Source organism: Eulemur rufifrons, chromosome 15 (assembly GCF_041146395.1).
Source record: "Eulemur rufifrons isolate Redbay chromosome 15, OSU_ERuf_1, whole genome shotgun sequence".
NCBI classification, from domain to species: Eukaryota; Metazoa; Chordata; class Mammalia; order Primates; family Lemuridae; genus Eulemur; species Eulemur rufifrons.
This window is the reverse complement of record NC_090997.1, coordinates 101360332-101374057: the sequence shown is the minus strand read 5'-3', so window position 1 is coordinate 101374057 and position 13726 is coordinate 101360332. Positions and strand designations below refer to the sequence as shown.

The 13726-nt window shown below is 43.9% G+C and overlaps 1 protein-coding gene across 2 annotated transcripts in view; it reads right to left on the bottom strand.

Moving 5' to 3' along the window:
- TMEM181 (transmembrane protein 181) overlaps window positions 1–13726 on the bottom strand; it is a 69651-nt gene that overhangs the window by 19519 nt on the left and 36406 nt on the right. The window contains exons 3-6 of one of the 2 annotated variants that reach the window (XM_069489182.1): window positions 12960–13015; window positions 10749–10839; window positions 9320–9447; window positions 5526–5669 (exon numbers count right to left, since the gene is read on the bottom strand). In XM_069489182.1, the coding sequence (XP_069345283.1) occupies window positions 5526–5669; window positions 9320–9447; window positions 10749–10839; window positions 12960–13015 (419 nt within the window). The remainder of the gene's footprint in view (window positions 1–5525; window positions 5670–9319; window positions 9448–10748; window positions 10840–12959; window positions 13016–13726) is intronic. The other variant, XM_069489183.1, reaches the window with a different exon arrangement.

Below are 13726 nucleotides of genomic sequence, written 5' to 3'. Positions count from 1 at the left end.
CACGCAATACCTTTGTTACACTCCATGCGGGTTTATTTTCCTTCTACTTGCTGTACACCCCCGTCCTTCCTGATGCAAAGAGAGCACTGCCACATACACCTTCTCTCTGGGCGCCAGCACAGCTGAGCAGTGTGCTCACCTGTGTGCTCCGAGGCCAGACCAGCCTAACAGCTCAATCTGGCATGTTTGTGCCAAGGGATGGAAAGGACTTTGTCTCTCCCCTTGAGTTAGCTCAAGAAGAATGCATGAACCTCAGGGAACAGGGCCCTGGCCCCTCCAGCAAGCACAGACACACTGGCCTGCTGTCGCACTGGGTCCAGCGAGTCAGGGCTGGAAGGAAGAAAGGTCCACAGGGATTCTGCCAAGCACCGGGCCAGTGACCCAAGTGAGGAGAGAGGCCGTCCCATGGACGTTTCTTGGTCTACCGTATAAACCCAATCCTATGGAATTAGGTTTAGGGTCTTTGTTTATTCTTAAATCCCAAAATATATTTTTGAAATTAAGAAATAAATAAAAGGAAATAAAGAGTAAGAGCCCTAGAAAAGACTCAGGGTTTAGACATTCCCTTTGAAATCTTAAGCACCGTCACTCCATGCGCTAGCTTTTGCGTCAAGGTCCCTTTGGCGTCACAAGGCCGTCTTTGTCCTTTCGGAGACTAGGCTCGTCCTGTGATACTGTGAAGTTGCATTTGGAACAAGGAGCCACTTCATGGCAGAGGCCATTCCTCCCCTTCCCCATCTCCGGGACTGGGGTCTAGCTCACCCAGCCACACACTCAGCACCTGCTGAGCAGCTACCTGCACTGTGCGCATGCAAAGATGATGTCAAATCCCGTACAGACACGAAGTATGCGAACTTCAAGAAAAATACAATCAGTAAAATGCCTCCAGGAGCTCACTCTTCAGCAGAGAACCAACGTGGTCTCATATCCTCAGAGTCCCCTGAATGGACAGCCACAGGAGCACACAGGGTGGGGGACATATCACAGCGACCTGAGCAGCACTAACAGAATTCCTGGAATAGAGACCTGTCCTCAGATTCACGGCCTGAGGCTCCAAGACTGAACAGTATAGATTAATTTTGCTTGTTTTTATAATTTATGTAAGTGGAGTCATATACCATATACTATTTTGTCTCTGGCTTACTCCATTCAACACCACGCTGGTGGAAGCCATCTGTATGCTGCGTAAGGCTGAAAGCATTCATTCTCATTGCCGTATAGTACTCCACTGTAGGAAAACAGCACAATTTATGTAGTCATTCTCCTGCTCATGGGTAGCATTGCAGTTTGGGGCCATTAAGAATTGTGCTGCTATAAATACTTAAATGCATGTCTTTTGGTCAGTATATGTACGCATTTCTGTTGCAACAATTGTACGCTTTCACCTGTAGGGCGAGAGAGCTCTGATCACTCCACGTACTTGCCAACTTCAGCATGTCCTGTCATTTTCATTTCAGCCATTCTGGTGGGCGTGTAGCAATATCACTAACATACCTTTAGTATGTATTTATTTGTTATAGCTTATTAACTTCCAAAAAGGAAGGAAGGAAGGTAGCTTTGATAAAAAGCCAGATTAGATCAAAATCATTTTTCAAGTTTTTTAAAAGGCAAAAGAGTAAAAACAAAAAAAATGTAGATAATTATACCAGAAATCTGTATCAGGATGTTAGTTATAACTGCAATTCAGCAAAAGACTTTCTTCTGAAATTTGACAGCCGATACCAAGATAGAAATGTGATGAGTTCTAGAGCTTTCATTCTCTAATGAAAGGAGTTGTAACAAATAATCAAAAGGAATTCTGTTTTTGTTCCTTGCTGTTTACACAAAGGAGTTGAAAACTTATGTCCACACAAAGACCTACAGATCGATGTTTATAGCAGCTTTGTTTGTAATTGCCAAAACTTAGAAGCAACCAAGATGTCCTTCAATTGGTCAACGGATAAACTGTGGTACATCCAGACAATGAACTATCACTCTGTGATAAAAAAGAAATGAGCGGCCAGGTGCTGTGCCTCATGTCTGTAATCCTAGCACTCTGGGAGACTGAGGCGGGAGGGTCGCTTGAGCCCAGGAGTTCAAGGTTGCAGTGAGCTATGATGAGGCCACTGCACTCCAACCTGGGCAACAGAGTGAGATCTTGTCCCTCAACCCAAAAAAAAGAAATGGGCAATCAAGCCTTGAAAAAACCTAAAATGGATATTACTAAGTAAAAGAAGCCAATCTGAAAAGGCTGTATACATACTGTATCATTCTAACTATGTAACATTCTGGAGAAGGCAAAACTATGGAGACAGTGAAAAGGTCAGTAGTTGCCAGGGGTTTGGGGAGGGAGGGACGAATGGACAGTACAGAGGATTTTCGGGCAGTGAAACTACTCTGTATGATACTGCAGTGGCAGACACCTATCATTATACATTTATCAAAACCCACAGAGTGTACAACACTAAGAGTGAACCCTAATGTAAACTATGGACTTTGGGTGATAATGATGTGTCAGTGTAGGTTGTAACAAATTTATCCAACTCTGGTGAGGATGTTGATCATGGGGGAGGCTGTGCATGTTGGGGGGCAGGAAGCAAATGGGGTATTCTGTACCTTCCTCCCAATTTTGCTATGAACCTAAAACTGCATTAAAAATAATAATACTAAAGTCTAAAAAAAATTCTATTTGGAGTTGAGATTAGAGTTCACAACATAATGGATACTGTCTTCAACAGCAATGTTATAAAAGATATAGAAACGTTTTGCATATGGTTCTCTAATTTCTTAATGTATCTCTACACAAGCTGTCCACATAATGTTAAACTGTGATCCTCTGAGGATATTGCAAGTCAGACCATAAGAAAAAGCACGTGTAATCCGTCAATAACTGAGGTTCTGGGTGGGAGAGGATGGCTAGCACGTGTCTTGGACTTCCCCCTTCAAATACTGGTTGTCTCAAGAGTTTGTTTTGTTAAAATAATTTTCTCTTCTAGTAATAAAGATAATAAACATTCATGATGGGAAATAGAGGAAAAGAAAAAACTAAACAATCCCACCACCCACAGACAGCATTCTAGACTTCTAGTTTTTTATAATATAAATGCTTCTAATTCATGCATTTTTAAAAAATCAGTATGTACTTTGCATTATTTATCCTATTTTGTGATTAACTTATTATTTTAGAGGCTACAGAATAATTAACCTATTAATTTAGCCAGAACTTTACTGCTAAATGCAGATTGCTCTCAACTTTCTGCTCTGAGGAATAGGTTTAAACATAAATCTTTATGTACATTTCTTTTTCCTCAGAATAAATTCCTAGAAGTAGAATTACTAGGTCAAAAAGAGTTTGCAAGTAGAGGCTTTTATACACTGCCCATCTACCTCTGAGAAATCAAAAGACACTCCCATCAACGGTTATGAAACTACTGTGTCCTTGCATTTCCCCAACTTTGAATGTTATCTTTCTGGTTGTTTTATATTTGCAAGTTTGATTGGTAAAAAAAAGGCATTCCTTTCTTATACTCTCCAACTCTTTGGTTTATAGCAAGGATAAACATAATCTCAGAAGTCTGCTGGCTGCCTGAATTTCTTAATTGGTGAAGTGCTACAGTGCAGTTCTTTGATTGAACCAATAAATAGTTATTGCAAGCCTAAGAGCTACCAGGAGCGGTGCTGGGTACTGGGAATACGGAATGCACCAAACATGGAAAACTCTCTGGTGACATTCCTCACAAATCCCAAGGGTTTTAGGTGTTGTCTTTCTGGATAGAGAAAAGCACTACCAAAAATGAAGCTCTGGCTGTGGTGTAACTCAAGGTGGGTGGTTCCGATGGTAACCTCTTTTTGAAACTATCCCTTTTTGAGCCCTACAGCAACATCGTGTCACCTGCCTTCCATTAGCAACGGCAGAATGCCATATGCCCAGTTCATCTAAAATATGCACAAAATTCTTTAGGAATACGTTTAAGAGGAAATGCAAATAAATACAAAAGATGGAAGAACAAAACCGCAATCAAAGACAAATAAAAGAGTGGCCCAAACCCACGTAGTGGGGTCAAGATGAGCTAAAGCCTCGGGCAGGTGCTGAGAACGATCAAAGGTTTTTAAGGGATGATATTCTGATGAAGATGATGGAAAGGAGAGGTCCCTTGTTTGAGAAACACAGTGTCTCTTCTTTCCGCATTCCTGAATCAGAATGACTCCGAAACAGCAAAGGCTGCAGCACAGATGGTTAGCACAGGGCTAGATCAAAGTGTGCCTAAGCAGAGCACATCTGCCTCGGATCCCATCTGGTTCCACCTCTGCAGCACAAACCTGAGGACACAAGCAGGATGCTCCTCAGATTTTCCCAGGAATGAGCTCCAGGAGATCATTCACACAACAAAGAACAGAATCCAGATTCAAATTCCAAAGACCTAGAGAGGCTGGAGCAAGGAGCCGAAACAAAGAAGAAATTCAAGAGTAAAATCTAACCTCTGAATGATGTTTGAGAATTGTTAGAGACCAGCCACAGAAGCAGCAAATGAAAAAGACCTGATTTTACAGTGGTTATGAAAAAAAAAAAAAAAGGAATAAAGTACTAATACCCACAACCACCTGGAGGAACCTTAAGAAAACCACGCTAAGTGACAGCAGCCAGTCACCAGGACCACCTGTCGTAGGGGTCCACTCACACGAATCATCCAGACCAGGCAAACCCACAGAGAGAGACAGAAGATGAGTGACTGCCAGGGGCTGTGGGGAAGGGAAATGGGAAATGACTGCTAATAGGTTTCTTTAGGGTGGGATGAAGATGCTCTGAATTAGGCAGTGCTCTGGAATGAGACTGGTCGCACAACTCTGTGAATACACTAAAAACCAATGAACTGTACACTTTAAAGAGTAAACTTTATAGTATGTGAATTATATTTTATTAAAGCTTTCTTTTTTTTTTAAAAAGGCACGTATTAGTATCTTCATTTACTATTCACAACTCTTTGAGGTAGCTATTTCATAGATAGGGAAACTGAGACTCAATCAAGTCAAACTAGTAAATGATGGAGCCAGGATATGAACCCAGCTCATCTGTCCAATCTAAAACCCTCACCCCTAGTCACTATGCTGGTTATACCGACTCCTAATGAGTGGAGGGGACGAGGAAGTAGATTTCACCTTGACACGAGAAAGGATCATCTAAGAATTACAGCAGGGGCCCCCTCCCTAGAGGTCCCGACAGGTCTGAAGACCACTCACAAGGGCTGGAGGAGGAAGTCCCACGTTCGTGGAGGGTCTGCTGCCTGACAGCCCTTAACTGCCTTCCAGCTGGAACACTTCCATACACTCTCTATTCCAAATCTCAGAACACCTAGGGATTTTGCCAATTTCTATGTTGTCTCCTTAAGCTACTCTTGGTTCCAAGTTCTTAAGATATTGTGGTTTAAAATATAATATTTTTAAACTTTGTATCTTCCACTGTCCAAAAAAACAGTATTTAGTCACTCAACAAAAGAACAGGAACTAAAAAGCGAGCCACAGGAAATGTGCAGCCAGGGTATACTTACTGTGAAGTTCATTTCCTTGATAGCTTCAGGTAGCTTCAGGTGTTCAAATCCCACAATCACTGTGTACCGAGTGTAATTCAAGTAGCCAAGGTGAGCCACAATAATTTCTTCACATTTCTGCAAATATGCAAGGAAGATTTGTGTCTTTAAAGCATGCAAGACTCACCCTCCCACCAACTGACCCATGAAGTAACACATTTCAACAACAGATGAGCAGAACTCATCATCTCCAGGGAACTCGCCAAAAGCCCAGAGAAAGTCAGATGCCAGCCAAAAACAGTTCCTAGAAAGAAAGAACCAAATGGCTATTTTTGGAAGCACAGTATATGATTGGTAGCAATTAGAATCCTTTTATTTGGGATGATTAAAAATAATATGTAACCTGCATAAAGAAGTTAACAGTATAACACAAACCTGACATTTTCATAAATACACTAAGGCATTGGGTGGCGGAACGTAAGCTAAGATACGTCACCTCAACACCTCCACCTAGTGTGTCATCCTGGGTCCCCATTTGCAGTCGTCGTAACGACACACAGAGTGGATTACATACTTCCCTTTCTCCCCTCCCTGCCACCAAGCATCAAAGCAAAGGCTGTGTGGACAGCAGCCAGTGTGATCTTGTGATGCGTGTGTTCTGCTGTCTTTTGTCCTTCAGAATTAAGTGTCAGGTCTCTGCTGCTTGAGTTAGTGCCCTTGGAGCAGCGGGGAGGAGCTTCGTCAGATGAAGCTCGCTCAGGGGTGCCCGCAGAGCCCCACGGCCACCCTGCCACCCTGCCCCAGCTCTGCCTCAGCCCTGCCCTTGGGGATATCGCTCCACCTCTGAATGGACACACTCTCCCTGGGCTGCATGACAGTCCAGTCACTGCCCAGAGCAAACAGGCAGTTCTCGGGGTTTCTGGATGGCACTGGTATCACTATGGCCCTGAACAAGACATCGCCCAACGGTGGATCAGAGGCTCCCCAGGCCTCGCATGTCTGAGGTCAGGGGAAGAAAACAGATCTGGGTTTTACAAAAGAAGCCTTAAAAAGACAAGAGGGCAAGTAGCAGGGAGTGGGCTGGGTGACACGGGGGAGCTGACCTATGGGACAGGAGAGGAAGCAGAGAGGAAGTACGTGCAATGGGCTGAGGTGGCACAAAGGTCACCACCTCAAATCTCCAAGACCCTGGCCAGCTGGGTACCCGGGCCTGCACCAGCGCTTGGCCAGGAGGAACTGCCCTGGGAGGGGACACGAGCCGTCTGGCCAGCCACTCGCTCTACCTCGCACCCTCCCCGTGGAAGCACAGGTCATCTGTGATGTTTCATCCCATCAGAGCCGTGGTTTCCTTCCCACCTGACCGGCTTCCCTCATTGGAATTTCCCACCCGCCCTCTGGGCACACAAGTACGTGGGCCACGTTCTCAGCAAAACTAACTCTACCTTTCCACTCTAGAGACAGGGGTGGCTGAGGACATGCATGATCAGGAGAGGATGGTTTAACAATGGTTAATACATTTTTGTTGGATAGAGAAACACTTATTACAAGTTTAAGAATTTGTCTCAATTTTCAGGGCATGTTTTAATTAACAAAAGAGTTATATCTCAAGCTGTATATATTGTTAAGTTTAAAAAAACTACAGTGAAAGCACCAGAGGATTTGAGGGTCCCAAGTTCAAGCCACAGTTCTGCTGATTACAACACACCTCTGAAAATCACCTTGTGATGGGACCACAGCTTTCTCACTTGCAAGGTGTGCACAACCTTGCTACCTAAGGCAGACAAGGTTTTTTCTTTACATCAAACAAAAAAAGGTAATATAAGAGGGTGGTAAGTATCTCTGTAATGTAAAAATTCCATGTTTTTTCAAGCCAGGGCAATGCTCCTTGCAGAGTTAGGGAGAGATCTGAGTGGACAGGGAACAGAAGCGAGACATTCCCAAAGGATGACACAGTGTAAACTGAGCTGGGGACACCGACAGGAGAGGGAGGAAGCACAGAGATACACTGAAGGACCACTGTCAAGGTGCAAAGCACGGCGAGCACATCCAGGAAGCAAGAGTGCAGATGAGCCGCCCCCGGCAGCCTGGCCGTACTTGAAGCAGTGGCCTTAGGTAGTGCGCCCAGCTCGTCCCACTTTTAAAACTGAATGTCCAGCGTGCTGGGGCACACCTCAGCGCAGGCAAACAAGGGCGACGAGTGCACTAGCTTTAGGATAGGCAGGCACAGACCCTCTGTCCACCCAGGGCTCGGTCTGAGGAGCAAAAAGGCCGGGTGGGTGGAGGTGGGAGGCCACCCTGTGGGGAAGGGAGGTCAGCGGCTGCTTGGACTATGGTCCCTTCTGACCCTCACACCTATCGTCCTTCCTGTTGCTCAGCAGAATGGATCGAGCCCCTCCTGCACACAGGCATGGTGGGGGACACGTAAGCGCCTCACGCTGGAACACACTGCACGCTCTCGCACACATCACTCACCTCAAGCCTCACCGCTGTGCAGAGCCAGGCAGGGAAGGCTTAACCCCCACCTTACAGATAAAGAAACACGGAAACACACTTCGGAAGCTGGCTCAGCCCTGCCCTCACAGGTGAGAGATGGCAGCAGGGTGACAGGCCAGTCACTTTTGATGCCTTCCCTAGACCCCACCTCGCACAGGATGGGCGCCGCGGCTGAGGCTGCCGAGGAAGGGGAATCAGCGCTGTGAAGGCTCCGCACGCCTCCCCAGCAACCCAGTGCCCTCCGGCTGGCTTCTGACCCACTGCAGCCTCCTCCCTTAGCCTCCATAGACAGGGACCACACACAGCGGCCAGCCACCGCGTAGGAATCCTCCCCGACTGAATTCTTTCTTGCCAGGACTCGTGTTTGTACTGTTAGTAACTGGGCAGCATGCACAGTGGTTAAGGCCACAAGCTTCGGGAGAAGAGCTCATGGACTTAAATCCTGGCCCCTCCACTTACTTTCTGTGTTACTCTGGAAAATGGTTCTGACTCCTCTAAGCCTCAGTTTCTTTTTGTATAAAACAGGGCTCTAATACAGGATTTTCCTCCGTGGCCTGGCGGGCGGATTTAAGGAGACAATGTGTGGAAAGTACTTGGCGTGCCTAGCAGAGAAACTACTAGCTACCCGGCTTCCGACATTACTTCTCTAATCCTATAAGCAAATGCACTGCCCTTTTTCTGATGCTCTCCAAGTTCTCCGTGCTGCCAACAACCTGTTGAGTCCTCACGTGGACTCCCTGCTAAAGCAGGAAGCTGGCTCTGATTCTTCGGATTCTGAACAGTGAAATCCAGAGTGAGGGCTCATTCCCACTCTGGACCCTCACGTTTCCGATCCCACACACTGCACCCTGAAGTGGACCCTCAGAAAAGTAGGCCTCTGATCCTGCTCTATAAGTGGGTCTCTGCCCCCAGCAGATTGATCAGGACATTCAACGCACAGCTGGGAACAGCCCAAAGCCCCAGTGATCAAGAGTGACCGTGGAACGGCGGCCGACCTTCACCTGAGATGGGCGGCCCATAAACATCCCTCTGGGGACACACCAGGCAGGAAGTCACACAAACAGTAAAAACAGGTGTCAAAGATGCTCAGGGTGTGTGGTGCTATTTGTGTGCATGCATTTGTGTGCATATGTGTAAGTTTATAAGAATTTTTAAGGGTACCAATGTATAAAATTAAGTTTTTCACACCACCTTTGGTATGACTCCATTTTTTTTACTTAAGAACAATTTTTCAAAGCCTCGTACTGTGCTCTACCTTCTACCTTGGAGAAGCAGGTCCGTAACACTGCGTGTAGCCTGAAGACTGATCGTGGAGCACACACACTCACCCCTGCACATGTGAGGGTCCTCGTCCGATTGTGAACTTTGTTATGAATGTACTTTGTGGTTCCATCTTGAGCTACACCATCAACTTTAACAGTCATGGGAAAGCTTGTCTGAATAGAAGTTTCTACAAAAGGAAAACATTCAGTGTCAGAGAGCATGCCAGGCACTTCACATCTACACAGGTGCTCTGAGATGGCCGTGGAACCAGGAACACATAGAGAGCCCGTGAGGTTCTCAGGCCACACTGGCCCCAGCATATTTGGAAATCTCACATTTGCCCAGCAAAGTCAAACTTTGCCGTTAGCTTCTACCTCCAACCCGGTGCTCAGGCGCCTGTGTCAAAACCCACATTTCAGATCTGTCAGTGTCATTTCACAGAAGGGTAAATCTTTCATGGCTAATGAAACTATATTTTTGATTTCTCACATAAATTTTTAATTTAACTTTACACCAAAATAGAAATAGATTCTTTATTGTTCTGACTATGTAATTTATTTTTCTAATTACATCATTATAAAAAACAAATAAAAAATATAAAGATGGCATTAAACACTTATAAATTTCACCACCTAGGGATAACCATAATTCACATTTTTGTGTCTGTCCTTGCATATCATTTTCTAGACATACAAATACACAGTGATACAAAATTTCTTTTTGCTTTTTAAAATATTACCAAAAGAGTGTAAGTTTTTTTGTAATATGCATTTTTTTTCACTTTATTTACTGTGGTCATGGTTATCTTTTCAAATTCTTTCTCGTCCAGGGTGCCTCATCTGAAGCACAGAATCCAGAAACTAATTTGGGTGACCATCTTCTCAGTTCTCCTTAGGATGGTATAAAACTGGTGCCCCTTTAGATGAACAGAAACTAATTCATTATAAACAAGCATTATAAACACTACAAACAATGGATGTCTAAGGGTAAGTTTCTGAGCTGGGGACCAATGACACCACGGGCCAGATAGTTCCTAGTTGTGGAGGTCTGTGCAGTGCGCTACAGGAGGTTTAGGGGCATCCCTGGCCTCTACCCATTGGATGCCAGTAGCACTCCCTCCTCCCTAGTTGTGACAAAATTGTCTCCAGACATTGCCAAGTATCACTGGAGGCCAGAACCACCACCTTAGGGCACCAAGACCTAATTCTGTCCCAGATACCCACTGAAAAAGGCTGGAAGCTGCAGCACCCACACTGCACAGCTCCCAGGCGAGGCTGGCATTACCCCACAGAGGACGTACCACAACTTGCTTTCTCTCCCACTGGACGACATTTAAGGGGCTTCCAATGTGTTGCTATTATAAATAATGATGAATATCATTATACATCTATCTTTGAGCACTTGTCCAAATATTTTAAAGTCCTTTCAACCTCTAAACCATGATGCTTTGTTCAAAGAAAAATCACCCAAAATGTCAAGGCTCCATACCTTTTGATTGATCCAACTCAACAACGCACGTCAGCCATAGCTGCTGATTATACGTATTCAGTGGATTTGAAAGTATTTGAATTGGCTTTAGCTGAAGGGAAAAGAAAAGTTAAGTAATCCATGTGACCTTTCAATTGAATCTACCAAATACCTCATCTTAACATACAAAATTTACATTCAGCAAAAAAGGCTTGAGCATTAGCTCTGCAACAGAAATATCTGTGGTTTTCCTTTCCACAACAGAAGTAAAATCCTACATTCCAGAAGAAGAAAAGACTACCTCTCTCAGCCGTAATTCACTTCTGTCTCTCATCAAAACCTCTAAGCAGACAGCTTCTACCACCTGGAGCCTTGGGGCAATATACCTACTTAAACACCAAGAAAAAGCCACTTGGAGAAATAGCAAAGAGAGCAGACTGATGAGATATATAATGAGATGAGAAGGGACACCAAAGACATAGTTTCACATTTACAAAATAATGTGTCTCAATAATTCTTTAGTGTCAGTATGCCAGACATGTCGCCATTTGACATCTGTTATGTTCAGCTTTATGAAAGTCTTAATGCCCCGGGAAAGAAAAATTAGAGGGGACCATGTTGCCAGTGATTCTTCTGCAGTGTCTCCTTAAAAACATAATACTGGTGTCTAATAGCAGTAGGATACAGAGAGAGTTGTTTAAAGAGCCCATCCATGGTTCCAAAGAAAAGCATTTGAATGCATCATCTTTGCACATGTGTTGCGTATTTTTTTTTTAAGAGATGAGGGTTTCACTTTGTCACCCAGGAGGCTGGAGTGCAGTGGCATGATCATAGCTCACTGTAACCTCGAACTCCTGTGCTCAAGTGATCTTCCTGCCTCAGCCTCCAGAGTAGCTAGACAGGCTCGTCCCACCACACCCAGCTAATTTTTAAAATTTTTTTGTAGAGACAGGATCTCGCTATGTTGCCCAGACTGGTCTTGAATTCCTGGCCTCAAGCAACCCTCCCATCTAAACCTCCCAAAGTGCCAGGATTACAGATGTGATGTTTGTGTTTTTAATGTTTCTGTCAGGGTTTCAATGAAACTTCCTAAGACTGAAGATTTGCCTAAAAGCCATCAGGGCAATAAAATCCACCAGAGGATAATTTACTGTCTTTCCGAAGTGAGGATGGTCTCTTGGAAGCAAGCCAGTCTGGCCGAACGGCTGTTATCTTCAGTGTTAAAAAGAGTCTCACATCCTGAGAGACAGAAATTTTAAAAGACCAACCACCGTCAGGAAACTCCACGGTGGCACCTCTTCAAATCAGATCATTAGCCCAAGAGCTACAGACAATAAAGGAATGAACAGAAAATGTGAAGACAGGCTAAACAGAGGCCCTTTCAAACTAGCAGTAGCAGAAAGAAGAGTCAAAGAGTGCAGATTTTAGGATATTTTTCTCTTGCCTTTTTGAGAAATTGTAAGGGTAGAAACCTAGCAGGGAAGTGGGAGAAGAGAGAGGAAGAGGAATTTGGGGGGGGGGGGGTCTATGTGATGTAAACTGTACATATTCCACTGACATGAGGATGCAGGACAACTGTGTTCAGTTTATAGATAAAGATATTATGTGTCTGACATGCAGAGAAATAAAAAGGTTTAATTGTTTGGGCTCTCACAAGTTAATATTTATCCAAGAAAACCAAAATTCTCCAATTGAAAGAACCTCTGTTTTTCTTTAAAGACAGTAAAGAGTCAAAGCACATTTAAAAAAAAAAAGGAGGAGGAGGAGGAGGAGGATTTTTCATTTCAAGTGAGTTCATGCAAGGAATACCAAATAATAATTAGAAAGAAGTATTATTGTTAGAAACCTGACACAGACCAAATCTTAACTTGGCCAAATATACTAAAAAAAAGTTAGATATCCAAGTGATCATTGTTAAAACTCACAATCTAATAGGACTTATAAAATGCAAGGAATCAGGATGAGTTAACCACCCTTTGGAAATGAACTGCTGCTCCCTGAGAGCTAACACCACCATCCTTGCTAAGCACTGAGGTGTTCACTACAGCAGAAAAGGTAGTTTTAGCAAACAAGAACCCAGCGGCCAGTAGCTGACAGTGGAGTAAGCAGGTGTTTGTTGCCTGAGAAGCAACTGCAGGGCGAGGGCAGTCCATGTCAAAGGCCGCCCAAGCAGGGCCATTTCTCAGTGACCTGGAGAAATGCCCCCCAGCTGCCACTCAGACCCAGGCTTACCTTTTTGCTATTATTTAGTGAAAAATTAGCGGCAGAAGTCTGGATCACTTTGGGTCCTAAAGTGTAACAGAGGAGAGAAGGAAAAAAGCAGGTTATACTCATACATTCATGGAGATGGTCTTGTTTACCTGGTCCTTCTTTAGAGACTTTATATATGTAAGTAAAACATAAACATACAGACACAGACACAGAATATCCACTCGCTGTGCGTCATGACTTCCCAACACAGGTCACCCAGTAAAACTGACACATAATGTTTAGGATTTCCATGGGAAACCCTCTCCTAGCCTCTCAATGAGAGCTCTCTCTATAGGCATGGACCCAAGGAAACATTAACTATGTAGACACTGTCTATATATTTTGTAACGTAAAAAGATTTCTCCTAAAAAACTAAGACATCTATTCATCCAATTAATCCAGTCTTCCAAAGATATTTATTAAGTAGCAGCTACAAAGAGGCATAATATATGCTAATATAAGCAAAAAAGCATATGGCATTTCCTAAAATAACAGACAAACTTCATAGACTTTTTTCCCTAATTTTTTTATTGTGGTAAAAAATAACAAAATTTACCATCTTAACCATTTTTAAATGGTATTAAGTATATTCACACTGTACAGCCATCACCACCACCCACCTCCATAACTCTCTTCAACTTGTAAGACTGAAACTCTGTGCCCGTTAAAAAATAACTCCCCATTCTCTCTCCTCCTGGTCCCTGGCAACCACCATTCTACTTTCTGTCTCTATGATTTTGACTACTCTA